The 27,797-nt window shown below is 46.3% G+C and overlaps 2 protein-coding genes across 6 annotated transcripts; both read right to left on the bottom strand.

The window, feature by feature from the left end:
* Positions 1-1,195: 1,195 nt before the first annotated feature.
* LOC112237686 lies at positions 1,196-6,933 on the bottom strand. Of its 3 annotated transcripts, XR_002951464.2 has the most exons (4): positions 6,778-6,933; positions 4,614-4,693; positions 2,103-2,288; positions 1,196-2,022 (listed from the first exon to the last, which is right to left on the bottom strand). XR_002951464.2 is itself a non-coding variant. In XM_024406287.2 (3 exons), exons 2-3 carry the CDS (start codon positions 4,654-4,656, stop codon positions 1,271-1,273), a joined length of 795 nt encoding a protein of 264 aa, XP_024262055.2. In that variant the 5' UTR covers positions 4,657-4,693; positions 6,778-6,933; the 3' UTR covers positions 1,201-1,270. The 3 variants fall into 3 exon arrangements, 2 of the variants coding, with proteins under 2 accessions (XP_024262055.2, XP_024262054.2); XM_024406287.2 differs by lacking the exon at positions 2,103-2,288 and having other exon boundaries at positions 1,201-2,022; XM_024406286.2 differs by lacking the exons at positions 2,103-2,288; positions 4,614-4,693 and having other exon boundaries at positions 1,205-2,022.
* Positions 6,934-13,164: 6,231 nt separating this feature from the next.
* Positions 13,165-27,797, bottom strand: LOC112237683 (RING finger protein 150-like). 3 transcript variants are annotated; one of them, XM_042298523.1, is made up of 7 exons: positions 27,547-27,796; positions 26,943-27,308; positions 21,494-21,744; positions 20,988-21,142; positions 17,674-17,770; positions 16,591-16,836; positions 13,165-14,339 (listed from the first exon to the last, which is right to left on the bottom strand). In XM_042298523.1, exons 2-6 carry the CDS (start codon positions 27,232-27,234, stop codon positions 16,747-16,749), a joined length of 885 nt encoding a protein of 294 aa, XP_042154457.1. In that variant the 5' UTR covers positions 27,235-27,308; positions 27,547-27,796; the 3' UTR covers positions 13,165-14,339; positions 16,591-16,746. The 3 variants fall into 3 exon arrangements, with proteins under 3 accessions (XP_042154457.1, XP_042154456.1, XP_042154458.1); XM_042298522.1 differs by having other exon boundaries at positions 26,943-27,796; XM_042298524.1 differs by lacking the exon at positions 13,165-14,339 and adding an exon at positions 20,854-20,904 and having other exon boundaries at positions 16,818-16,836; positions 26,943-27,797.

The raw sequence follows: 27,797 nt of genomic DNA, 5'->3' as shown, positions 1-27,797 counted from the left end.
TACCCCATAATGACATCACAATACCCCTTAATGAAATCACAATACCCCACAATGACATCACAATACCCCTTAATGACATCACAATACCCCTTAATGACATCACAATACCCCATAATGACAAAGCAAAAACAGGCTTTTAGAATTTTAGCAAATGTATAAAAATATCACGCCTGCGTAATGGGTGGACTGGCGTCCTTTGCAAGTGTACCCACAGGAGCAAACCAGGAAGTGTACCCACAGGAGCAAAGCAGGAATTAAAAGCAGGAAGTGTACCCACAGGAGCAAAGCAGGAAGTGTACCCACCCTTTGCTGTGATTTGTTGAATCAACAACTGACATTACAAAATATAAATTCCATTGCATGAGCCACAATCAGCATCATTTGAATGAACATTCTACATTACCATGGAAATGATTGCATCACAATACCAGGCAGCCATTGCAATTGTCCCCATGAGTTTACCACTCAAATTGCCTGTTCTATTCATTCTATTTACCAGTCATATGACCAGGGTTAGAGGTTCCAAGCCTGTTCTATTCATTCTATTTACCAGTCATATGACCAGGGTTAGAGGTTCCAAGCCTGTTCTATTCATTCTATTTACCAGTCATATGACCAGGGTTAGAGGTTCCAAGCCTGTTCTATTCATTCTATTTACCAGTCATATTACCAGGGTTAGAGGTTCTATTCATTCTATTTACCAGTCATATTACCAGGGTTAGAGGTTCTATTCATTCTATTTACCAGTCATATTACCAGGGTTAGAGGTTCCAATCCTGTTCTATTCATTCTATTTACCAGTCATATCACCAGGGTTAGAGGTTCCAAGCCTGTTCTATTCATTCTATTTATCAGTCATATTACCAGGGTTAGAGGTTCCAAGCCTGTTCTATTCATTCTATTTACCAGTCATATGACCAGGGTTAGAGGTTCTATTCATTCTATTTGCCAGTCATATGACCAGGGTTAGAGGTTCTGTTCTATTCATTCTATTTACCAGTCATATGACCAGGGTTAGAGGTTCCAAGCCTGTTCTATTCATTCTATTTACCAGTCATATGACCAGGGTTAGAGGTTCCAAGCCTGTTCTATTCATTCTATTTACCAGTCATATGACCAGGGTTAGAGGTTCCAAGCCTGTTCTATTCATTCTATTTACCAGTCATATGACCAGGGTTAGAGGATCCAAGCCTGTTCTATTCATTCTATTTACCAGTCATATGACCAGGGTTAGAGGTTCCAAGCCTGTTCTATTCATTCTATTTACCAGTCATATGACCAGGGTTAGAGGTTCCAAGCCTGTTCTATTCATTTTATTTCTATAGTCCCCCTCTTCAGAGGAGGAGCCTACAATGTTCTTTCTGTGAGTCTGTCCTCTCCTCAGGACTGACAGAAGGACAGACTGTCTGTTGCTCCTCTTCAGTAACGACACCAAGTCTCTGTTCCTCTTGCTATTGGTCCACGCCACGCTATTGGTCCCGCTGTGTTGGCGAGGGAGCCTTCCTATTGGCTTAGAGAGCAGTCTGTGTCCAGGAAACAGCCAATGAGCAGGGAGTCTGAAACAACTGAGCAAATTGTAGCGGGACAGAGCTGGCCTGCTATTGGCCAGAAGGAGGGGGATGTGCAACTTTGGGTAAGGGCGGTTGAGGGGGTGACCAACTGTTTTGGCAAATAGTGGTTGATTAACATGGGCTTTCCTGTTCACAGTCGTAGTTGTGGTTTTAGCTTTGACCGTTTCTTGTGATTGCGGTGGTCTTGTGGTCAGATGTTGGTCCGGGTGTTGTCGTTCCACCGGTATGACCCGGCAGGGGTGGTAATGGATCACAGGAGACCCATCTATGTCAACCACCCGGTAAGTTTTAGTTGTGGTTGTAGGTTTGACCGTTGGAGTCGGCGGTGGTGGTGTAGTCGTGGCGAGGACTCTTCCACAGGGTGGGTACACTGGTGACCCGTCTAGCTGTACGACCTGGAACCGTGTCAGCCAGGGGTCAAAGGTCAGCCCAGGGTCAGGGTCTGTCTGATCTAGAGGGAGAGGTCAGTGTTCAGATTAAGGGTGCTTTTTTTTTTAAAAAAGAAAGTTTTACAGAGGATCAACTATTCACCTCGACACAACTCAAACACTAAGGACTGGATTCAATCCGTGGTGCAGGAGATCCGCGCTGCAGCGCGATTGAAATGTGAAGTCCTTTCCAATTGAGTCGGCATACGGTGAATGGAGTATCTACAAACGTGGGAACTTCGCCTCTGAATTTTGATCGAGCAACAGCGTGCATCTTCAGTGCTCGAGGCTAACAAACATTTAAAACACACATTTAACAACAACACTACCATTTAACAACAACACAAACATTTAAAACACACATTTAACAACAACACTACCATTTAACAACAACACAAACATTTAAAACACACATTTAACAACAACACTACCATTTAACAACAACACAAACATTTAAAACCATTTAACAACAACACTATCATTTAACAACAACACTATCATTTAACAACAACACTACCATTTAACAACAACACTACCATTTAACAACAACTATCAATTAACAAAAACACTACCATTTAACAACAACACTACCATTTAACAACACTATCATTTAACAACAACACTACCATTTAACAACAACACTATCATTTAACAACAACACTACCATTTAACAACAACACTACCATTTAACAACAACTACCATTTAACAACAACACTACCATTTAACAACACCACTATCATTTAACAACACCACTATCATTTAACAACAACACCACCATTTAACAACAACACTACCATTTAACAACAACACTATCATTTATCATTTAACAACAACACTATCATTTAACAACAACACTACCATTTAACAACAACACTACCATTTAACAACAACACTACCATTTAACAACAACACTACCATTTAACAACAACACTACCATTTAACAATAACACTACCATTTAACAACAACACTACCATTTAACAACAACTACCATTTAACAACAACTACCATTTAACAACACTACCATTTAACAACAACACTACCATTTAACAACAACACTACCATTTAACAACAACACTACCATTTAACAACAACACTACCATTTAACAACAACACTACCATTTAACAACAACACTACCATTTAACAACAACACTACCATTTAACAACAACACTACCATTTAACAACAACTACCATCTAACAATAACACTACCATTTAACAATAACACTACCATTTAACAACAACACTACCATTTAACAACAACACTACCATTTAACAACAACTACCATCTAACAATAACACTACCATTTAACAACAACACTACCATTTAACAACAACACTACCATTTAACAACAACTACCATTTAACAACAACTACCATTTAACAACAACACTACCATTTAACAACAACACTACCATTTAACAACAACACTACCATTTAACAACAACACTACTATTTAACAACAACACTACCATTTAACAACAACACTACCATTTAACAACAACACTACCATTTAACAACAACACTATCATTTAACAACACCACTATCATTTAACAACACCACTATCATTTAACAACACTACCATTTAACAACAACACTACCATTTAACAACAACACTACCATTTAACAGCAACACTACCATTTAACAGCAACACTATCATTTAACCACAACACTACCATTTAACAACAACACTACCATTTAACAACAACACTACCATTTAACAACAACACTACCATTTAACAACAACACTATCATTTAACAACAACAGTACCATCTAACAATAACACTACCATTTCACAACAACACTACCATTTAACAACAACTACCATTTAACAACAACACTACCATTTAACAACAACTACCATTTAACAACAACACTACCATTTAACAACAACTACCATCTAACAATAACACTACCATTTAACAACAACACTACCATTTAACAACAACACTACCATTTAACAACACTACCATTTAACAACAACACTACCATTTAACAACAACACTACCATTTAACAACAACACTACCATTTAACCATTTAACTAACAATAACACTACCATTTAACAATAACACTACCATTTAACAACAACACTACCATTTAACAACAACACTACCATTTAACAACAACTACCATCTAACAATAACACTACCATTTAACAACAACACTACCATTTAACAACAACTACCATTTAACAACAACTACCATTTAACAACAACACTACCATTTAACAACAACACTACCATTTAACAAAAACACTACCATTTAACAACAACACTATCATTTAACAAAAACACTACCATTTAACAACAACACTATCATTTAACAACAACACTACCATTTAACAACAACACTACCATTTAACAACAACACCACCATTTAACAACAACACTACCATTTAACAACAACACTACCATTTAACAACAACACTACCATTTAACAACAACACTACCATTTAACAACAACACTACCATTTAACAACAACACTACCATTTCACAACAACACTACCATTTAACAACAACACTACCATTTAACAATAACACTGGAAAGTGTAAAAGTAATATGTTGTTCATATGACTGAAAGGACATAATACTTCATGTATGTATCCCACCTCCAAGACCGTCACCTCCGTCACGGTGAACCCTGTTCCACATTGATTAACAGTAGCTGCTGTTGTTCTGATGAAGCCATCTGATCCCAGACATATTTCATCAGAAAATACATGTTCAACTTGGCATCAGTGTTAGTGCAGTCAACAATCTGTTTTTACTTATATTGTGTATCATATTGTACAAAAGCAAATTAAACTAACTCTGTAAAAACATTTTTTTTTTAAAAGTTTTATCAGTGTTATTTTCTGATAGTGGCAGGTTGAAAATACAATCTACACAGGACTTTCTCATCAGCAGGTTTTGCATAGGTGGAGTTTTGGCTTGAACACCAGGTGGTCAATTAGTTAATAGGCCAATAACAGAGTCCCAAACGTCTCTGCCAATAACAGAGTTCCAAACGTCTCTGCCAATAACAGAGTTCCAAACCTCTCTGCCAATAAAAGAGTTCCAAACCTCTCTGCCAATAAAAGAGTTCCAAACCTCTCTGCCAATAACAGAGTTCCAAACCTCTCTGCCAATAACAGAGTCCCAAACGTCTCTGCCAATAACAGAGTCCCAAACCTCTCTGCCAATAACAGAGTTCCAAACCTCTCTGCCAATAACAGAGTTCCAAACCTCTCTGCCAATAACAGAGTTCCAAACCTCTCTGCCAATAACAGAGTTCCAAACCTCTCTGCCAATAACAGATCCTTTTCAGTTTTACACTCCCCACACAGACCACTCCCAGGCAGTCTTGGCTAAATTCTTGCTTGAGAGTTTTTTGCCAAAAAAACTATTTTTGTTTTTTACTTAATTATTACCCAGAAATGATTTGATATTGATATTAAAAAAAACATTTGCGTTGGATCTTTAAGCTTCATACATTATTAACACTCAGTAAATAATAACTCTACCAGACTGTCTAGAAGGATTTAGACTAGAGGGATTTAGACTAGAGTGATTTAGGCTAGAGGGATTTAGACTATAGACTAGAGGGATTTAGACTAGAGTGATTTAGGCTAGAGGGATTTAGACTAGAGGGATTTAGGCTAGAGGGATTTAGACTATAGGCTAGAGGGATTTAGGCTAGAGGGATTTAGACTAGAGGGATTTAGGCTAGATGGATTTAGGCCAGAGGGATTTAGGCCAGAGGGATTTAGGCCAGAGGGATTTAGGCCAGAGAGATTTAGGCCAGAGAGATTTATGCCAGAGAGATTTAGGCTAGCCTGTGTTTAGGGTTCCGGTTCAGATAAGCCTGCGCAACCTCAAACTTTTCTCGCAAAATTATTAATGGATGTCAATGAGTATGTTTACATGCACACGAACAATAAGATCCTAGACTGATTATGACAGTAGGCTGAGTGCGACATTAGTCGTGTTAACACATTACTCTGCTCATCTTAAATCAGCACGAGGTCATAGTCGACGTACAGCATACGTCGATTAAAACACCTTGTTTTCGATATTCTGAGAAGACGTAAAAGAGCTAAATCAGAGTTCCTGCTGTGTATTTAACCTGTACGTGTACCAACAGCGACAGCCTCCCTCACATACCTGAGTGAAGTGAGGTTTTTACAAAAACAACTGAAAGTACGGGTCTGAGAAATAGTTTTCACATACAAACTTTACAGGTCCGAACTCAGAACCAAATAGGATTCCCAAACATAACATGATCACTGTTGGGTGGAGCGTTTCTTTTCATTGGCACTTCTCTGCATTTATCAGAGTCCCATCAGGAGCCCGATGACAGATGTGTCCGTGTAAACAGGATTATGAGGGAAATCGTTCTTCGTTCTCCTTGTGTAAGCGTTTCAATCAAACTACAGTATTATATTAATCTGACTATTCACATTGCGTGTAACTCTAGTCAATGTGAGAAACATTGGGTTTTTAGCAGATCTCACGTCAAAATACAGCCCTTCATTTAGCTGTCGAGACAGTAGGAAGTGACAGTCTAACAGTGAGTTAAAGGTTTAGTTAGTGTAGAAAGTGACAGTCTAACAGTGAGTTAAAGGTTTAGTTAGTGTAGAAAGTGACAGTCTAACAGTGAGTTAAAGGTTTAGTTAGTGTAGAAAGTGACAGTCTAACAGTGAGTTAAAGGTTTAGTTAGTGTAGAAAGTGACAGTCTAACAGTGAGTTAAAGGTTTAAATACAGTAGATATTAATAGTTAGTGTTGAACTGACCTGTTCCTTTTGATGTGATGAAGGTTACTCTGAGGAGGAGGAAGAGACAGACAGAAAGAGGGGCTGATGCTAAGCTGGAACACATGGCTGGAGAGAGAGGGAGAAGAAAGAGAGAGGACAGTGGTTCTGTCTATAAGAGAGGAGATGTGGGTAGGGGAGGAGAGAGGGAGGGAGGAGAGGAGAGAGGGGGAGAGGAGTGGTTCTGTCTATTAGAGAGGAGATGTGGGTAGGGGAGGAGAGAGGGAGGGAGGAGAGGAGAGAGGGGGAGAGGAGTGGTTCTGTCTATTAGAGACATGTGGGTGGGGTTTCCCCCTTACCTACAGACTCAGACAGTATTTACTTATGTAGCTTACTTTCATCAGGTGTAAGTGGTGACTCAGGTAATTTAACTGGTCTGCCTCTGTCTCAGGTCTATGGTAGGTGTGTCTCAGGTCTGTCTACCTCTGTCCCAGGTCTGTGGTAGGTGTGTCTCAGGTCTGTCTACCTCTGTCCCAGGTCTGTGGTAGGTGTGTCTCAGGTCTGTCTACCTCTGTCTCAGGTCTGTGGTAGGTGTGTCTCAGGTCTGTCTACCTCTGTCTCAGATCTGTGGTAGGTGTGTCCCAGGTCTGTGGTAGGTGTGTCCCAGGTCTGTGGTAGGTGTGTCCCAGGTCTGTGGTAGGTGTGTCTCAGGTCTGTGGTAGGTGTGTCTCAGGTCTGTGGTAGGTGTGTCTCAGGTCTGTGGTAGGTGTGTCCCAGGTCTGTGGTAGGTGTGTCCCAGGTCTGTGGTAGGTGTGTCCCAGGTCTGTGGTAGGTGTGTCTCAGGTCTGTCTACCTCTGTCCCAGGTCTGTGGTAGGTGTGTCTCAGGTCTGTGGTAGGTGTGTCCCAGGTCTGTGGTAGGTGTGTCCCAGGTCTGTGGTAGGTGTGTCCCAGGTCTGTGGTAGGTGTGTCTCAGGTCTGTCTACCTCTGTCCCAGGTCTGTAGTAGGTGTGTCTCAGGTCTGTGGTAGGTGTGTCCCAGGTCTGTAGTAGGTGTGTCCCAGGTCTGTGGTAGGTGTGTCCCAGGTCTGTGGTAGGTGTGTCTCAGGTCTGTAGTAGGTGTGTCTCAGGTCTGTAGTAGGTGTGTCCCAGGTCTGTGGTAGGTGTGTCCCAGGTCTGTGGTAGGTGTGTCTCAGGTCTGTGGTAGGTGTGTCCCAGGTCTGTGGTAGGTGTGTCCCAGGTCTGTGGTAGGTGTGTCCCAGGTCTGTGGTAGGTCTGTCCCAGGTCCGTGGTAGGTGTGTCTCAGGTCTGTAGTAGGTGTGTCTCAGGTCTGTAGTAGGTGTGTCTCAGGTCTGTGGTAGGTGTGTCCCAGGTCTGTGGTAGGTGTGTCTCAGGTCTGTGGGAGGTAGGTGTGTCCCAGGTCTGTAGTAGGTGTGTCCCAGGTCTGTAGTAGGTGTGTCCCAGGTCTGTGGTAGGTGTGTCTCAGGTCTGTGGTAGGTGTGTCCCAGGTCTGTAGTAGGTGTGTCCCAGGTCTGTAGTAGGTGTGTCCCAGGTCTGTGGTAGGTGTGTCCCAGGTCTGTGGTAGGTGTGTCCCAGGTCTGTGGTAGGTGTGTCCCAGGTCTGTAGCAGGTGTGTCCCAGGTCTGTGGTAGGTGTGTCCCAGGTCTGTGGTAGGTGTGTCCCAGGTCTGTGGTAGGTGTGTCCCAGGTCTGTGGTAGGTGTGTCCCAGGTCTGTGGTAGGTGTGTCCCAGGTCTGTGGTAGGTGTGTCCCAGGTTTGTAGTAGGTGTGTCCCAGGTCTGTAGTAGGTGTGTCTCAGGTCTGTGGTAGGTGTGTCCCAGGTCTGTAGTAGGTGTGTCCCAGGTCTGTGGTAGGTGTGTCCCAGGTCTGTGGTAGGTGTGTCCCAGGTCTGTAGTAGGTGTGTCCCAGGTCTGTGGTAGGTGTGTCCCAGGTCTGTAGTAGGTGTGTCTCAGGTCTGTGGTAGGTGTGTCTCAGGTCTGTGGTAGGTGTGTCCCAGGTCTGTGGTAGGTGTGTCCCAGGTCTGTGGTAGGTGTGTCCCAGGTCTGTGGTAGGTCTGTCCCAGGTCCGTGGTAGGTGTGTCTCAGGTCTGTAGTAGGTGTGTCTCAGGTCTGTAGTAGGTGTGTCCCAGGTCTGTAGTAGGTGTGTCTCAGGTCTGTGGTAGGTGTGTCTCAGGTCTGTGGTAGGTGTGTCCCAGGTCTGTAGTAGGTGTGTCTCAGGTTTAAATGTCTAAGGTGTTTTTTGTTTCAGGTGTTTCAGAGAGGATTCTAGATTGTTGCAACATGGAACCACAACCTCTGTGTATTTAACAAGGAGAGGAGGTGAGGAGGAGAGGGGGCGGGGAGGAGAGGAGAGGAGGAAGTGGTGAGGAGGGAGGAGAGGGGGTAAGGGGAGGAGAGGGGGTAAGGGGAGGAGAGGGGGTGGGGAGGAGAGGGGGTAAGGGGAGGAGAGGAGAGGAGGAAGTGGGGAGGAGGGAGGAGAGGGGGTAGGGGAGGAGAGGGGGTGGGGAGGAGAGGGGGTAAGGGGAGGAGAGGAGAGGAGGAAGTGGGGAGGAGGGAGGAGAGGGGGTAAGGGGAGGAGAGGAGAGGAGGAAGTGGGGTGGAGAGGGGTAAGGGGAGGAGAGGGGGAGAAGAGAAAGGGAGGAAATGGGATGAGAGGCTGTGAGGAGGGGAGAAGAGGGGGAGGAGAGGCGGTGGAGGGTGGGGAGGTCAGGAGAATGGAGTACAGGAGGGAAGGGGGAGGAGAGGCTGTGAGGAGGGGAGGAGAAGGGGTGAGGAGAGGCGGTGGAGGGTGGGGAGGTCAGGAGGGAAGGGGGAGGAGAGGAGACACTGAAAGTATACAACATTAGCCACTTTAGTATACTGATGCAGCCTCGTGCTTAACGTAGTGTGTGTGTTGCCTCGTAGTGTGTGTGTAGCCTCGTAGTGTGTGTGTGTAGCCTCGTAGTGTGTGTGTGTAGCCTCGTAGTGTGTGTGTAGCCTCATAGTGTGTGTGTGTGTGTGTAGCCTCGTAGTGTGCGTGTGTGTGTAGCCTCGTAGTGTGCGTGTGTGTGTAGCCTCGTAGTGTGTGCGTGTAGCCTCGTAGTGTGTGTGTGTAGCCTCGTAGTGTGTGTGTGTAGCCTCAGTGTGTGTGTGTGTAGCCTCGTAGTGTGCGTGTGTGTGTAGCCTCGTAGTGTGCGTGTGTGTGTAGCCTCGTAGTGTGTGTGTGTAGCCTCGTAGTGTGTGTGTGTAGCCTCGTAGTGTGTGTGTGTAGCCTCATAGTGTGTGTGTGTAGCCTCGTAGTGTGTGTGTGTGTAGCCTCGTAGTGTGTGTGTGTGTAGCCTCGTAGTGTGTGTGTGTGTAGCCTCGTAGTGTGTGTGTGTAGCCTCAGTGTGTGTGTAGCCTCATAGTGTGTGTGTGTAGCCTCGTAGTGTGTGTGTGTGTGTGTAGCCTCGTAGTGTGTGTGTAGCCTCGTAGTGTGTGTGTGTACCAGGTGTTAATCGTGGTCTGAAATGTCTGTTGTCCTCCGTTGTCTCCTCTCACATTAGCCAACCTACCACACACACACACCCTGATATGCTTACACTGTGTTGCGGTGTCTGCTTCCACCCCCACAACAGTTACCTGTCCTCTCATCTGATGGAGCACCTACTGTGTGTGTGTGTGTGTGTGAGGAGGAGGAACAAAGTTGCTATGAAGTAATAATGTTATATTAATGTTATATTGACGTTATATTCTGTTTTAATACATGCTTGTTTTAATACTCTACATGGTCATTCAGAGGAAACCATTTGGAAGTGTGGAAGTGTAATACTTGAAACGTTAATTGAAACAACATCTAGGACTGTCTCCCAAATGGAACCATATTCCCTCTATAGTGCACTACTTGTAACCAGAGTCCCATGGGTCCTGGTCTAAAGTAGTGCACTAAATAGGGAATAGGGTTCTATAGGGCCCTGGTCTAAAGTAGTGCACTATATAGGGCTCTGGTCTAAAGTAGTGCACTATATAGGGAATAGGGTTCTGTTATAAAGTAGTGGACTATATAGGGAATAGGGTTCCATAGGGCTCTGGTATAAAGTAGTGCACTAGGGTAGGGATTAGGGTGCCGTTTGGGATGCATCCACTGAGATTACACAGACATGTTATTTTGCAGCCAGTCCCTCCCACCAAAAACAACCAACGAACAACGTTGAAGAAAGGTTCTGAAAAGGTTTCCAGAAGGTTACCGTAACATTGACTGTCAACTCTAGAACCCGCAAGGCAACATTTTGTTACGTTCAGACAAAAAATATGAAAACGCAACATTAAAAGGATTCTACTGAGTTACCGTTCACAAAAGGAAAACAGTCCATTTAAATAAAGTAATTATTCTAATCTATGGATTTCCCATGACTGGGCAGGGGCGTAGCCATGGCTGGGCAGGGGCGTAGCCATGGCTGGGCAGGGGCGGAGCCATGACTGGGCAGGGGCGGAGCCATGGCTGTGCTGGGGAGGGCATAAGCCCACTCACTAGGGAGCCAGTCAGAGTGATCAGAATGAGTTTTTCCCCACAAAAGGGCTTAATTACAGACAGAAATACTCCTCAGTTTCATCAGCTGTCTGGGTGGCTGGTCTCAGATGATCCCGCAGGCGAAGAAGCTGGTTGTGAGACCTGTTAGACATGCCGACATAGACATACCAAAATGACGTTGGAGGCGGCTTATGGTAGAGAAATAAATATTGAATTTTTTTGCAGCAGATTGGCACGCTCCCTCAGGGAACTACACATTTTTAGAATGGCCTTTTATTGTCCCCAGCACAAGGTGCACCTGTGTAATGATCATACAGTTTAATCAGCTTCTTGATATGCCACACCTGTCAGGTGGATGGATTATCTTGGCAGAGAAATGTTCACTAACAGGGATGTAAACACATTTGTGCACAAAATTTGAGAGAAATAAACTTTTTGTGAATATGGAACATTTCTGTTTTATTTCAGCTCATGAAACATGGGACCAACACTTTACATGGTGTATTTATATTTTTGTTCAATATCAAACAAACATGCCTCTCTGACATGTAAAATACTGAAATCACAGCAGCTCTATTCATAGAATTTTTATCTAGAATGTTCCAAAACCTTTTCCTACTGAACATGGCCCTGGTTTTAAAAATGGCAGTTATTGGCAACACCATGGCAACAACACAACCACAACCAACTCTGATTGGCCAGTCAAAAGACACAACCAACTCTGATTGGCCAGTCAAAAGACACAACCAACTCTGATTGGCCAGTCAAAAGACACAACAAACTCTGATTGGCCAGTCAAAAGACACAACAAACTCTGATTGGCCAGTTAAGCCAGACAGAGGTACTGTATGTAGTAAAAAAACAACTTTAAAAAGCAGGAATAATAAACAATAATAAAACAATGCAATACTGTGAGATCATGGCACAGATATAGACAGACTGACCGGCAGATATATGACCATAGAAATAGACACAGGCAGGGTATAGATAATACTGGTGTGGTACTTTAAAAATACCGCAGCGTTGTTGGAGCAACACTACGTAGTTGTGTGTTCGTATCCATGGTTACCATAGGTAGAGCCCAGCCTCGTTCCAGACACAGCGGAGATAACGTCAGAGCAGGTCCACTGACTACATCTCCCAGAGGGCTTTTTCCAAAATAAAAGTCCCCGTGATATCTGCACCGGTTGTTCACGAGTATTGAGTGAACCTCGTGTCATGTAAGCTACAACAGTACTGTGTGTCTCTGCGTGATGGTGGACAAGGTTCAGTTTCAAACTGTCACTTCTAGAGATATGGGTTTAACAGATCCCAAGGTCCTGTTTCAAACTGTCACTTCTAGAGATATGGGTTTAACAGATCCCAAGGTCCTGTTTCAAACTGTCGCTTCTAGAGATATGGGTTTAACAGATCCCAAGGTCCTGTTTCAAACTGTCACTTCTAGAGATATGGGTTTAACAGATCCCAAGGTCCTGTTTCAAACTGTCACTTCTAGAGATATGGGTTTAACAGATCCCAAGGTTCCGTTGTTTCCATATTGGTCAGTGCGTGACCTGAACTCTTATTGTGAAACACTTTGTTCCAGATGCATTTCCTGGGCTCCATGTAACAGTTCCATGACACAGAATAGCCCACCAGGTAACCAACCAGCCAAGTCCATATCTCAGAAAGGTATAGCCACACCTTTTACTCCATACTGTAGTTACAGCTCCATAATCCATACAGGGCAGAGGACCATAAACCATAGCCAGTCTATTCCCCATGTAGGTACGAGGTGAGCCATGTAATCCCATCCCAGGTAGGTCCATCCCAGATCAGTTTATCCAGGTAGGTCCATCCCAGGTAGCCATAGACAGGTAGGTCCATCTCGGGTAGCCATAGACAGGTATGTCCATCTCGGGTAGGTCCATCCCAGGTAGGTCCATCCCAGGTAGGTCCATCCCAGGTAGCCATAGACAGGTAGGTCCATCCCAGATCAGTTTATCCAGGTAGGTCCATCCCAGGTAGCCATAGACAGGTAGGTCCATCCCAGATCAGTTTATCCAGGTAGGTCCATCCCAGGTAGCCATAGACAGGTATGTCCATCTCGGGTAGCCACAGACAGGTAGGTCCATCCCAGATCAGTTTATCCAGGTAGGTCCATCCCAGGTAGCCATAGACAGGTATGTCCATCCCAGGTAGCCATAGACAGGTATGTCCATCTCGGGTAGCCACAGACAGGTAGGTCCATCCCAGGTAGCCATAGACAGGTATGTCCATCTCGGTCCATCCCAGGTAGGTCCATCCCAGGTAGGTCCATCCCAGGTAGCCATAGACAGGTATGTCCATCCCAGGTAGCCATAGACAGGTATGTCCATCTCGGGTAGCCACAGACAGGTAGGTCCATCCCAGGTAGCCATAGACAGGTATGTCCATCTCGGGTAGCCATAGACAGGTATGTCCATCTCGGGTAGGTCCATCCCAGGTATGTCCATCCCAGGTAGCCATAGACAGGTATGTCCATCCCAGGTAGCCATAGATAGGTAGGTCCATCCCAGGTAGCCACAGACAGGTAGGTCCATCCCAGGTAGCCATAGACAGGTATGTCCATCTCGGGTAGGTCCATCCCAGGTATGTCCATCCCAGGTAGCCATAGACAGGTATGTCCATCCCAGGTAGCCATAGACAGGTAGGTCCATCCCAGGTAGCCACAGACAGGTAGGTCCATCCCAGGTAGCCATAGACAGGTATGTCCATCCCAGGTAGCCATAGACAGGTATGTCCATACATGCAGCCATAGACAGGTAGGTCCATCCCAGGTAGCCATAGACAGGTATGTCCATACATGCAGCCATAGTCCAAGTAAATCTTAGCCTGCAGGTATGTCTCCGTCCTCTGTCCCAGGTTAGATTTGTCCCAGGGCCAGGCTAAACCAGACTTAACCCCGGTACAGTCATGGTTCTGGCACCAGTGTGGCCCCAGTTAGGCCCTGTGGTCTCAGGACTGGTTGTCCCCAGTAGGGGTTGGTGGTTCGAGTGACAGTTCTTCGTCAGACAGCCCCGTTTCCACAGCGATCACCAGGGATGCCACAGACGCACTGCTGGTCATGGGCTGGAACTCACCTAGAGAGAGAGAGACAGGGGGAGGAGGAGACAAAAGAAGGATGAGAGAGACCGAGAGAGGGAGAGAGAAAGAGGGATGAGAGAGAGAAAGAAGAGGGGGGAGGGAGAGAAAGAAAGAGGGAGAGGTGAGGATGCAATTCATTAAAGCTGCCACCAGGTGGCACTATGAGTGCTGTTTGTGTGTGTGCGTATGTGTGCGTGTGTGTGCGTGGTGTGACTGTGGGCTGCGTGGTGTGACTGTGCGTGTCGCTAGCCTCGCCCGCCGCCCGGCGCTAGCCTCGCCCGCCGCCCGGCGCTAGCCTCGCCCGCCGCCCGGCGCTAGCCTCGCCCGCCGCTAGTCTCGCCCGCCGCTAGTCTCGCCCGCCGCCTGTCGCTAGTCTCGCCCGCCGCCTGTCGCTAGTCTCGCCCGCCGCCTGTCGCTAGTCTCGCCCGCCGCCTGTCGCTAGTCTCGCCCGCCGCCTGTCGCTAGTCTCGCCCGCCGCCTGTCGCTAGTCTCGCCCGCCGCCTGTCGCTAGTCTCGCCCGCCGCCTGTCGCTAGTCTCGCCCGCCGCCTGTCGCTAGTCTCGCCCGCCGCCTGTCGCTAGTCTGTCGGTAGCTGCGTGTCGGTAGCTGCGTGTCGGTAGCTGCGTGTCGGTAGCTGCGTGTCGGTAGCTGCGTGTCGGTAGCTCGCCTGCGTGTCACTAGTTGCGTGTCACTAGTTGCGTGTCGGTATTCTCGCCTGCGTGTCACTAGTTGCGTGTCGGTAGCTGCGTGTCGGTAGTCTCGCCTGCGTGTCACTAGTTGCGTGTCGGTAGTTGCGTGTCGGTAGCTGCGTGTCACTAGTTGCGTGTCGGTAGCTGCGTGTCGGTAGCTGCGTGTCGGTAGCTGCGTGTCGGTAGCTGCGTGTCGGTAGCTGCGTGTCGGTAGTCTCGCCTGCGTGTCACTAGTTGCGTGTCACTAGTTGCGTGTCACTAGTTGCGTGTCACTAGTTGCGTGTCACTAGTTGCGTGTCACTAGTTGCGTGTCGGTAGCTGCGTGTCGGTAGTCTCGCCTGCGTGTCACTAGTTGCGTGTCACTAGTTGCGTGTCACTAGTTGCGTGTCGGTAGTTGCGTGTCACTAGTTGCGTGTCACTAGTTGCGTGTCGGTAGCTGCGTGTCGGTAGCTGCGTGTCGGTAGCTGCGTGTCGGTAGCTGCGTGTCGGTAGCTGCGTGTCGGTAGTCTCGCCTGCGTGTCACTAGTTGCGTGTCACTAGTTGCGTGTCACTAGTTGCGTGTCACTAGTTGCGTGTCACTAGTTGCGTGTCGGTAGTCTCGCCTGCGTGTCACTAGTTGCGTGTCACTAGTTGCGTGTCACTAGTTGCGTGTCGGTAGCTGCGTGTCACTAGTTGCGTGTCGGTAGCTGCGTGTCGGTATTCTCGCCCGCGTGTCACTAGTTGCGTGTCACTAGTTGCGTGTCGGTAGTCTCGCCTGCGTGTCACTAGTTGCGTGTCGGTAGCTGCGTGTCGGTAGTCTCGCCTGCGTGTCGGTAGCTGCGTGTCGGTAGTCTCGCCCGCGTGTCGGTAGCTGCGTGTCGGTAGCTGCGTGTCGGTAGTCTCGCCCGCGTGTCGGTAGCTGCGTGTCGGTAGCTGCGTGTCGGTAGTCTCGCCCGCGTGTCGGTAGCTGCGTGTCGGTAGTCTCGCCCGCGTGTCGGTAGCTGCGTGTCGGTAGTCTCGCCTGCGTGTCGGTAGCTGCGTGTCGGTAGCTGCGTGTCGGTAGCTGCGTGTCGGTAGCTGCGTGTCGGTAGCTGCGTGTCGGTAGCTGCGTGTCGGTAGTCTCGCCCGCGTGTCGGTAGCTGCGTGTCGGCTGCGTCTCGCCCGCGTGTCGGCAGCTGCGTGTCGGTAGTCTCGCCCGCGTGTCGGTAGCTGCGTGTCGGTAGTCTCGCCTGCGTGTCACTAGTTGCGTGTCACTAGTTGCGTGTCACTAGTTGCGTGTCGGCAGTCTCGCCCGCGTCTCGCCCGCCCCTCACTGGCAGTCTCGCCCTCCCGACACCACAGCCTCGGCCCAGAACCCGGCCAGTCCCCGCGTCTCGGCAGGCTCGCCCGCGTCTCGGCAGTCTCGCCCGCGTCTCGGCAGTCTCGCCCGCGTCTCGGCAGGCTCGCCCGCGTCTCGGCAGTCTCGCCCGCGTCTCGGCAATTGCGTGTCGGCAGTCTCGCCCGCGTCTCGGCAGTCTCGCCCGCGTCTCGGCAGTTGCGTGTCGGTAGGCTCACCTGCTAGTGTCACTAGGTAGTCTTACCTGTGTGGGTATCAGTAGTAGCAGTAATGGGACTATCCCTCAGAGGGTCTGGGTCGTGGTAGTCTTGGGGGAGCCCCACCCTCCGCACCCCGGGTCTAGAACCACCGACCCCCTCACTGAGGGTCCCGTCACTGGACCCTCCCGACACCACAGCCTCTAGGCCCAGAACCCCAGACCCCCACCACCACCACCCACACTCATCATCTCATAGTCCAATGGCACGTCATCCAGACAGTCTGCATTTAACTGTACAGAGAGAGAGAGAGAGAGACACACACACAGAGAGAGAGAGAGAGAGACAGAAGAGAGAGAGACACAGAGAGAGAGAGAGAGACACAGAGAGAGAGAGAGAGAGAGACAGAGAGAGAGTCACAGAGAGAGAGAGAGAGAGAGAGACAGAGAGAGAGAGAGAGAGAGACAGACAGAGACACATAGAGAGACAGAGAGAGAGACAGAGACACATAGAGAGACAGAGAGAGAGACAGAGAGAGAGAGAGAGAGAGAGAGACAGAGAGAGAGAGAGAGACAGAGAGAGAGAGAGACAGAGAGAGAGAGAGAGACAGAGAGAGAGACAGAGAGAGAGAGACAGAGAGAGAGACAGAGAGAGAGAGACAGAGAGAGAGACAGAGAGAGAGAGAGAGAGAGAGAGAGAGACAGAGAGAGAGAGAGAGAGAGAGAGAGAGACAGAGAGAGAGAGACAGAGAGAGAGACAGAGAGAGACAGAGAGAGAGACAGAGAGAGAGACAGAGAGAGAGACAGAGAGAGAGACAGAGAGAGAGACAGAGAGAGAGAGAGAGACAGAGAGAGAGACAGAGAGAGAGACAGAGAGAGAGACAGAGAGAGAGACAGAGAGAGAGAGAGAGAGAGAGAGAGAGAGAGAGAGAGAGAAAGGGAGAGGAAGATTAGAGATAAACAGTTCAGTTCAAATATATTCAATTGTGTTGGTGTGATGGAATCAAGTTTGGATGGATTTGGATCAACTCAATTCTGATGGTGACCAAAAGGAAAAAAAGACTAAGTGACTCATTGATAACTCTGAAAATGACTCCTGAACAACTCCTGAATGATTCTGAAATGACTCACAGCGATGCCCAGGGCTTTGAGGATGTTCATCTTGCACATAGGACAGGTCCTGTGGTCCAACAGCCAGGGGTCCACGCAGTTCTTATGGAACAGATGTCTGACAGGAGATAGAGGTTATAACATGTTTATAAAAGGTCTATGACAGGTTATAACAGGTCAATAACATGGGACAGGTCCTGTGGTCCAGCAGTTAAGGGTCCACGCAGTTCTTATGGGACAGGTGTCTGACAGGATAGGGCTTTAAAAGCAGTTTAGTGTGTGTGTGTTACACGTTTATCATGGGTCTATAACGGGTTATAACGAGTTATAAACGGTCTAATAAGGGTTCAGACAGGTTGATAAGTGGGGTTCAGACAGGTTGATAAGTGGGGTTAATGTAGAGGGAAATAAGCAGGGCTCAGACAGGTTGATAAGCGGGGCTCAGACAGGTTGATAAGCGGGGCTCAGACAGGTTGATAAGCGGGGCTCAGACAGGTTGATAAGCGGGGCTCAGACAGGTTGATAAGCGGGGCTCAGACAGGTTGATAAGCGGGGCTCAGACAGGTTGATAAGCGGGGCTCAGACAGGTTGATAAGCGGGGCTCAGACAGGTTGATAAGCGGGGCTCAGACAGGTTGATAAGCGGGGCTCAGACAGGTTGATAAGCGGGCTCAGACAGGTGATAAGCGGGGCTCAGACAGGTTGATAAGCGGGGCTCAGACAGGTTGATAAGCGGGGCTCAGACAGGTTGATAAGCGGGGCTCAGACAGGTTGATAAGCGGGGCTCAGACAGGTTGATAAGCGGGGCTCAGACAGGTTGATAAGCGGGGCTCAGACAGGTTGATAAGCGGGGCTCAGACAGGTTGATAAGCGGGGCTCAGACAGGTCGATAAGCGGGGTTCAGATAACTGGCGTTAACGTCGAGGGTAATAAGTGGGGTTAACGTAGAGGGTTATAAGTGGGGTTAACGTAGAGGGTTATAAGTGGGGTTAAGGTAGAGGGTTATAAGTGGGGTTAAGGTAGAGGGTTATAAGTGGGGTTAAGTGGGTTTAACGTCGAGGGTAATAAGTGGGGTTAACTTCTTTGGGGTAGGGGGCAGGATTGGGTAACTTGGATGAAAAACGTGCCCAAATTAAGCTGCCTGCTACTCCGCCATAAAAGCTAGAATATGCATATAATTAGTACATTTGGATAAAAAACACTCTGAAAGTTTCTAAAACTGTTTGAATGATGTTTGTGAGTATAACAGAACTCATATGGCAGGCAAAAACCTGAGAAAAATCCAACCAGGAAGAGGGAAATCTGAGGATTGTAGTTTTTCAACTCATTCCCTATTGAAGATACAGTGGGATATTAGTTATGTTTCACTTCCCATGGCTTCCACTAGATGTCAACAGTACTTAGAAACTGTTTTGAGGATTCTACTCTAAAGGAGGGGCTCATAAGGGCTCTTTGAGTGAGCGGTCTGGCAGAGCGCCGCGGCCTCGGTCTGGCAGAGCGCCACAGCCTCGGTCTGGCAGAGCGCCACAGCCTCGGTCTGGCAGAGCGCCACAGCCTCGGTCTGGCAGAGCGCCACAGCCTCGGTCTGGCAGAGCGCCACAGCCTCGGTCTGGCAGAGCGCCACAGCCTCGGTCTGGCAGAGCGCCACAGCCTCGGTCTGGCAGAGCGCCACAGCCTCGGTCTGGCAGAGCGCCACAGCCTCGGTCTGGCAGAGCGCCACAGCCTCGGTCTGGCAGAGCGCCACAGCCTCGGGCTGGCAGAGCGCCACAGCCTCGGTCTGGCAGAGTGCCACAGCCTCGGTCTGGCGCGCTCACGTGAAAGGTAGCTACGTTCCACTCCATTTGTACAGACAAAGGAATTGTCTGGTTGGAACATTAATGAAGTTATGTTAAAAACATCCTAAAGATTGATTCCATACTTAGTTTGGCATGTTTCTACGGGCTGTAACGGAACTTTGAATTTTTCGTCCGACGTTCGGTGCGACCTAATGCGCTTTTGGATTTGTTTACCAAATGCTCTAACAAAAGAAGATATTTGGACATAACTGATGGACATTATCGAACAAATCAAACATTTATTGTGGAACTGCGATTCCTGGGAGTGCATTCCGATGAAGATCATCAAAGGTAAGTGAATATTTCAAATGCTATTTCTGAGTAATGTTGACTACCCAATATGGCGGGTATCTTTTTGGCTGCTTTGTTGTCTAAAGGCTGTACTCAGATTATTGCATGGTGTGCTTTTTCCATAAAGTTTTTTTGAAATCTGACACAGCGGTTGCATTAAGGAGAAGTTTATCTAAAGTTCCATGTATAATAGTTGTTTCTTTTATCAATGTTTATTATGAGTATTTCTGTAAATTGATGTGGTTCCCTGCAAAATCCCTGCATGTTTTAAAACTACTGAACGTAAAGCGCCAATGTAAACTCAGATGTTTTTATATGAACTTTATCAAACAAAACATACAAGTATTGTGTAACATGAAGTCCTATGAGTGTCAACTGATGAAGATCATCAAAGGTTAGTGATTCATTTTCTCTCTATTTCTGCTTTTTGTGACTCCTCTCTCTGGCTGGAAAAAATGGCTGTGTTTATTCTGTGGCTTGGTGGTGACCTAACAAATCGTTTGGTGTGCTTTCGCTGTAAATCCTTTTTGAAATCAGACACTGTGGCTGGATTAACGAGAATTGTATCCTTAAAATGGTGTAAAATACTTGTATGCTTGAGGAATTAAAATTATGAGATTTTTGTTCTTTTGAATTTGGCGCCCTGCACTTTCACTGGCTAGCGGAACCCCAGTCCTAGACAGGTTAAAGGTAGTTTGGTTACCTGCAGGGTAGTATCCTAACATAGAGCGTTAACGTTTGTTCACCTGCAGGGTAGTATCCTGACGTAGAGGGTTAATGTTTGGTTACCTGCAGGGTAGTATCCTGACATAGAGGGTTATAAGTGGGGTTAACGTTTGGTTACCTGTAGGGTAGTATCCTGACCACGTTGTTTGGTTACCTGCAGGGTAGTATCCTGACGTAGAGGGTTAATGTTTGGTTACCTGCAGGGTAGTATCCTGACATAGAGGGTTATAAGTGGGGTTAACGTTTGGTTACCTGTAGGGTAGTATCCTGACATAGAGGGTTAACGTTTGGTTACCTGCAGGGTAGTATCCTGACATAGAGGGTTATAAGTGGGGTTAACGTTTGGTTACCTGCAGGGTAGTATCCTGACCACGTCGTTTGGTTACCTGCAGGGTAGTATCCTGACGTAGAGGGTTATAAGTGGGGTTAACGTTTGGTTACCTGCAGGGTAGTATCCTAACATAGAGCGTTAACGTTTGGTCACCTGCAGGGTAGTATCCTGACCACGTCGTTTGGCTTGTAACCCTCGATACACACGGCACAGTTATCGAAGTCTGACTCAGTCTCCCCATCTCCCTTCCTGATGGTCCTGACCTGCAGCTTACTGATGGCCTTCTTAGCTGCATCTCCCAGACGCCTCTGAGAGGAGAGAGAGAGAGAGTGAGAGAAGAGAGAGAGAAGAGAGAGAGAAGAGAGAGAGAAGACAGAGAGAGAAGACAGAGGAGAGAGGAGAGAAGAGAGAGGAGAGAAGAGAGAGAGAGAGAAGAGAGAGAGGAAGGGGCCAGAGGGAGGAGGGAGAGAGGAAGGGGTGAGAGAGAGAGAAGGGGTGAGAGAGAGAGAGAGAGATATGAAGGGGTGAGAGAGAGAGACAGAAGGAAGAAGAGAGTGAGTGAGAGAGGAGAGATAGAAGACTAGGAGTTGGCCCTCAGAAATCAAATGTATGCCCTGTCTGCAACAAGTGTTATAGCCTGGTGTGTTACTGAACCCTACCAGGTTACGGTCTCGTGCGTTGGCGTATCTGAACCTCTGTATATAGTAGAAGACGAGCCAGGCCAGAGAGATGATCATCAGGATGATGAAGGAGATGGAGACGAACACCACCGACGTCCTGCTCACGTACTTCTGGAGGTTACGCGTTCCTATGGTGATGTGCATGGTTACCGTGACATTCCGCTCTAGCAGAGCGGCGACCTCGCGACCTTTAGGTTCTGGGATCATGACGGCGACCACATCACCCATACCTGACAGGGGAGGGAGGAGGGGAGAAAGGAGGAGAGGAAGTGAATGAGAATTTTTCTATTTATAGCCTATTTTGATTTTGCAGCTGGCCTATCTAGCAGAAATCACTCATTTCTTCCTCCAGGACAAGATTCAAAAAAGGTCAACCTGTAAAATGAATCAAATTGTATTTGTCCCGTTAACAACAACAGACTAACAGTGAAATGCTTAAGGTAAAAACACGTAATAATGAAAGTAACAATAGTTACACAACGAGTAAAACACTGTGTTAACTATTAACTTGGGCCACATGCTTTCTCTCTAGCAAACTTGCAATATTGTAATAAAATATTCTGTGTCCTCAGAGTTTCTCTATGCCAGTGAGCAAGGAACAGACAGCTGCAGGCTATTTGCACAAGGGAAAATAAGTAATCAAGCAGGCTTATTTTATGACATTTCCACTGGATCAGAGCATGACATTTTCCCCTTTTACACTGAGTGGTTCATCGAAATGGAAAGATTTGTTCAGATACAAAAGGGAAAGATTGTTCAAATACATCGAGGAGCTATTGTCAGGTGGTGAGTTAAGCCAATCAGAAAACATTACTTTGACAAGCTCCTCAGGTCATTAGTGGTGGTCAGGTGGTGAGTTAAGCCAATCAGAAAACATTACTTTGACAAGCTCCTCAGGTCATTAGTGGTGGTCAGGTGGTGAGTTAAGCCAATCAGAAAACATTACTTTGACAAGCTCCTCAGGTCATTAGTGGTGGTCAGGTGGTGAGTTAAGCCAATCAGAAAACATTACTTTGACAAGCTCCTCAGGTCATTAGTGGTGGTCAGGTGGTGAGTTAAGCCAATCAGAAAACATTACTTTGACAAGCTCCTCAGGTCATTAGTGGTGGTCAGGTGGTGAGTTAAGCCAATCAGAAAACATTACTTTGACAAGCTCCTCAGGTCATCAGTGGTGGTCAGGTGGTGAGTTAAGCCAATCAGAAATACTATCAGATCACCAAATGGGCAGATTTACATGCCTACATTTGCACACAGGCCAGGGAGCCTACGTAAATATCAATGATGTCGCTCTTGCTGCTGGTGAGTCTCTGATCCACCTCTACGCAGATGACACCATTCTGCATACTTCTGGCCCTTCTTTGGACACTGTGTTAACAAACCTCCAGACGGGTTCAATGCCATACAACTCTCCTTCCGTGGCCTCCAACTGCTCTTAAATACAAGTAAAACTAAATGCATGCTCTTCAACCGATCGCTGCCTGCACCTGCCCGCCCGTCCAGCATCACTACTCTGGATGGTTCCGACCTTGAATATGTGGACATCTATAAGTACCTAGGTGTCTGGCTAGACTGTAAACTCTCCTTCCAGACTCATATCAAACATCTCCAATCCAAAATCAAATCTAGAATCGGCTTCCTATTTCGCAACAAAGCATCCTTCACTCACGCTGCCAAACTTACCCTCGTAAAACTGACTACCGATCCTCGACTTCGGTGACGTCATCTATAAAATAGCCTCCAACACTCTACTCAAGAAACTGGATGCAGTCTATCACAGTGCCATCCGTTTTGTCACCAAAGCCCCATAAACTACCCACCAATGCGACCTGTACGCTCTCGTTGGCTGGGCCTTGCTACATATTCATCGCCAAACCCACTGGCTCCAGGTCATCTATAAGTCTTTGCTAGGTAAAGCCCCGCCTTATCTCAGCTCACTGGTCACCATAGCAGCACCCACTCATAGTACGTGCTCCAGGTAGTATATGTCACTGGTCATCCCCAAAGCCAACACTCCCTTTGGCCGCCTTTCCTTCCAGTTCTCTGCTGCCAATGACTGGAACAAATGACAAAAATCTCTGAAGCTGGAGTCTTATATCTCCCTCACTAACTTTAAGCACCAGCTGTCAGAGCAGCTTACAGATCACTGTACCTGTAAACAGCCCATCTGTAAACAGCCCATCTGTAAATAGCCAACTACCTCATCCCCATATTTATTTATCTTGCTCTTTTGCACCCCAGTAGCTCTACTTGCACATCTGTCACTCCAGTGTTAATTGCTATATTGTAATTACTTCACCACTATGGCCTATTTATTGCCTTACCTCCCTAATCTTACCTCATATGTGCACACTGTATATAGACTTTCCTGTTGTGTTATTGACTGTATGTTTGTTTATGTGTAACTCTGTGTTGTTGTTTGTGTCTCACTGCTTTGCTTTATCTTGGCCAGGTCGCAGTTGTAAATGAGAACTTGTTCTCAACTTGCCTACCTGGTTAAATAAAGGTGTTCTCAACTGGCCACCTGGTTAAATAAAGGTGAAATAAATTAATTAAAAATTCTCTACTCCATGCTTCGATGGTGGCTGTTGTTGTGTTCCTGGTTCGAGCCCAGGGAGGAGCGAGGAGAGGGACGGAAGCTATACTGTTACACTGGCAATACCAAAGTGCCTATAAGAACATCCAATAGTCAAAGGTTAATGAAATACAAATGGTATAGAGGGAAATAGTCCTATAATTCCTATAATAACTACAACCTAAAACTTCTTACCTGGGAATATTGAAGACTCATGTTAAAAGGAACCACCAGCTTTCACATGTTCTCATGTTCTGAGCAAGGAACTGAAACGTTAGCTTTCTTACATGGCACATATTGCACTTTTACTTTCTTCTCCAACACTTTGTTTTTGCATTATTTAAACCAAATTGAAAATGTTTCATTATTTATTTGAGGCTAAATTGATTTTATTGATGTATTATATGAAGTTAAAATAAGTGTTCATTCACTATTGTTGTAATTGTCATTATTACAAATAAAAAAATTAATGAATAACAACCGATTAATCGGTATCTGCTTTTTTGGTCCTCCAATAATCGGTATCGGTGTTGAAAAATCATAATCGGTCGACCTCCAATAGAGACACACAGCATTCTCTACTCCCTATAGAGACACACAGCATTCTCTACTCCCTATAGAGACACACAGTATTCTCTACTCCCTATAGAGAGACACAGCATTCTCTACTCCCTATAGAGAGACACAATATTCTCTACTCCCTATAGAGAGACACAATATTCTCTACTCCCTATAGAGAGACACAATATTCTCTACTCCCTATAGAGAGACACAGCATTCTCTACTCCCTATAGAGACACACAGCATTCTCTACTCCCTATAGAGAGACACAGCATTCTCTACTCCCTATAGAGAGACACACAGTATTCTCTACTCCCTATAGAGAGACACAATATTCTCTACTCCCTATAGAGAGACACAATATTCTCTACTCCCCATAGAGAGACACAATATTCTCTACTCCCTATAGAGAGACACAATATTCTCTACTCCCTATAGAGAGACACAATATTCTCTACTCCCTATAGAGAGACACAATATTCTCTACTCCCTATAGAGAGACACAATATTCTCTACTCCCTATAGAGAGACACAATATTCTCTACTCCCTATAGAGAGACACAATATTCTCTACTCCCTATAGAGAGACACAATATTCTCTACTCCCTATAGAGAGACACAATATTCTCTCCCTATAGACACAATATCCTATAGAGAGACACAATATTCTCTACTCCCTATAGAGAGACACAATATTCTCTACTCCCTATAGAGAGACACATTCTCTACTATTCTCTACTCCCTATAGAGAGACACAATATTCTCTACTCCCTATAGAGAGACACAATATTCTCTACTCCCTATAGACACAATATTCTCTACTCCCTATAGAGAGACACAATATTCTCTACTCCCTATAGAGACACAATATTCTCTACTCCCCTATAGAGAGACACACACAATATTCTCTACTCCCTATAGAGAGACACAATATTCTCTACTCCCTATAGAGAGACACAATATTCTCTACTCCCTATAGAGAGACACAATATTCTCTACTCCCTATAGAGAGACACAATATTCTCTACTCCCTATAGAGAGACACAATATTCTCTACTCCCTATAGAGAGACACAATATTCTCTACTCCCTATAGAGAGACACAATATTCTCTACTCCCTATAGAGAGACACAATATTCTCTACTCCCTATAGAGACACAGATTCACAATACAATTCTCTACTCCCTATAGAGACACACAGCATTCTCTACTCCCTATAGAGACACACAGCATTCTCTACTCCCTATAGAGACACACAGCATTCTCTACTCCCTATAGAGAGACACAGCATTCTCTACTCCCTATAGAGACACACAGCATTCTCTACTCCCTATAGAGAGACACAGCATTCTCTACTCCCTATAGAGACACACAGCATTCTCCCTATAGAGAGACACATCCCTCCCTATAGAGAGACTATTCTCTACTCCCTATAGAGAGACACAGCATTCTCTACTCCCTATAGAGAGACACACAGCATTCTCTACTCCCTATAGAGAGACACAATATTCTCTACTCCCTATAGAGAGACACAGCATTCTCTACTCCCTATAGAGACACACAGCATTCTCTACTCCCTATAGAGAGACACAGCATTCTCTACTCCCTATAGAGAGACACAGCATTCTCTACTCCCTATAGAGAGACACAGCATTCTCTACTCCCTATAGAGACACACAGCATTCTCTACTCCCTATAGAGACACACAGCATTCTCTACTCCCTATAGAGAGACACAGCATTCTCTACTCCCTATAGAGACACACAGCATTCTCTACTCCCTATAGAGACACACAGCATTCTCTACTCCCTATAGAGACACACAGCATTCTCTAGTCTATGCAGTGAGATAACATAAAGAGAGTTGTATAGTTGGCAGAATGACCAGCGCCTTAACCAATGAGCTCGTCTCTGGCAGTCAGAACAATAAAGTCTGGATGAAAGCTCTCTCTCTCTCTCAGACACAAACAAGAGTAGACTGGGTTCCTCAGCCAGGGGCCATACCAGTCTGCCTGGTTGTGTAATCAATGGTTAACGCATAGCTACATAAAACGTAACTGCCTAAATAAAAAGGTCACATCAACAACATAGTGTCTTAATACGGCGTTGGGCCACCACCAGCTGCCAGAACAGCTTCAAACACCTTGTTATAGATTCTTCAAGTGTCTTGGCAAATACTGGGAAACTGGGCCTTTTTTTTATACCCTAAGCATGATGGGATGTTAATTGCATAGAGGAAATCTACACTGTGTGAGCCGATAAATCAGATGACTATCTAGCTAGTCAATACTGTTACCTGAATATGACATGGTGATTGTATCATTGGCGTTGCTGGATCCAACGTTGAATATGACAATGGCCGAGGCGTTTTGGTTCGCTGCATGTCGAATCTTTTCCTTATAGGTGCAGTTTCCACTGGCTATCAGGGCTATCCATGCACTGCCTTGGACCGGAACCGGGAACAAGGTACCCGGATCACAGGCTTGCCAGTCCTGGGAAAGAGATGGAAGTATCACGACTCCTTTGGCGTCTCGTTTCAGTGAATGTTCCCCATATCGACCGCATTCAGTCTTCTCCGTCCGGATCATAGAGCTGATCGGATCTATGTAGGTGATATTGATGAAAGCGGTGTACCACTCCTCTCTCTCGGCCACGGTGAAATCTAAACAGAAGAAGTGGACGAAACAAAACGATAAAAGCCATGTAGATAAGACCAAACTGCGGCAGGCCTGGATCAGCGACATGGTCATAACTAACTGGGTTTGGACTGTCTCTCCTTTTGTCCTTTGGGCAGAATGTAATGTAGTAAGATCCGACACTTAATCTAGATACTCCATAATATAGCTGGGTTGTTTTTCTCCACCCTGACCGGTCTATCGTTTTGTTATTTGTGAACACACCTCAGTGCCTCTTGCTAAACGTTTAGCTTCACGGCTAAACCCAAACTCATTTTCATTTTCAACACCTCGCCGTGTCTATAAATAAACACGAAGAAAACTGTAACTACTCTGGAACCGGTTGCATCGACGTTAACGCTAATATTATCTAGATAAGTCGTTTTGTTTGGTTAGAATAATAGTGTATGAAATGCTGTGTCGGTAAGAGACGCCTGTTGTTGTTTTTGACGGCGCAGAGAAAGGAAGAAGTGGAG

Source organism: Oncorhynchus tshawytscha, linkage group LG15 (assembly GCF_018296145.1).
Source record: "Oncorhynchus tshawytscha isolate Ot180627B linkage group LG15, Otsh_v2.0, whole genome shotgun sequence".
Classification (NCBI taxonomy): domain Eukaryota; kingdom Metazoa; phylum Chordata; class Actinopteri; order Salmoniformes; family Salmonidae; genus Oncorhynchus; species Oncorhynchus tshawytscha.
The sequence above is the reverse complement of the archived record's forward strand: the minus strand, read 5'-3'. Positions and strand labels throughout refer to the sequence as shown.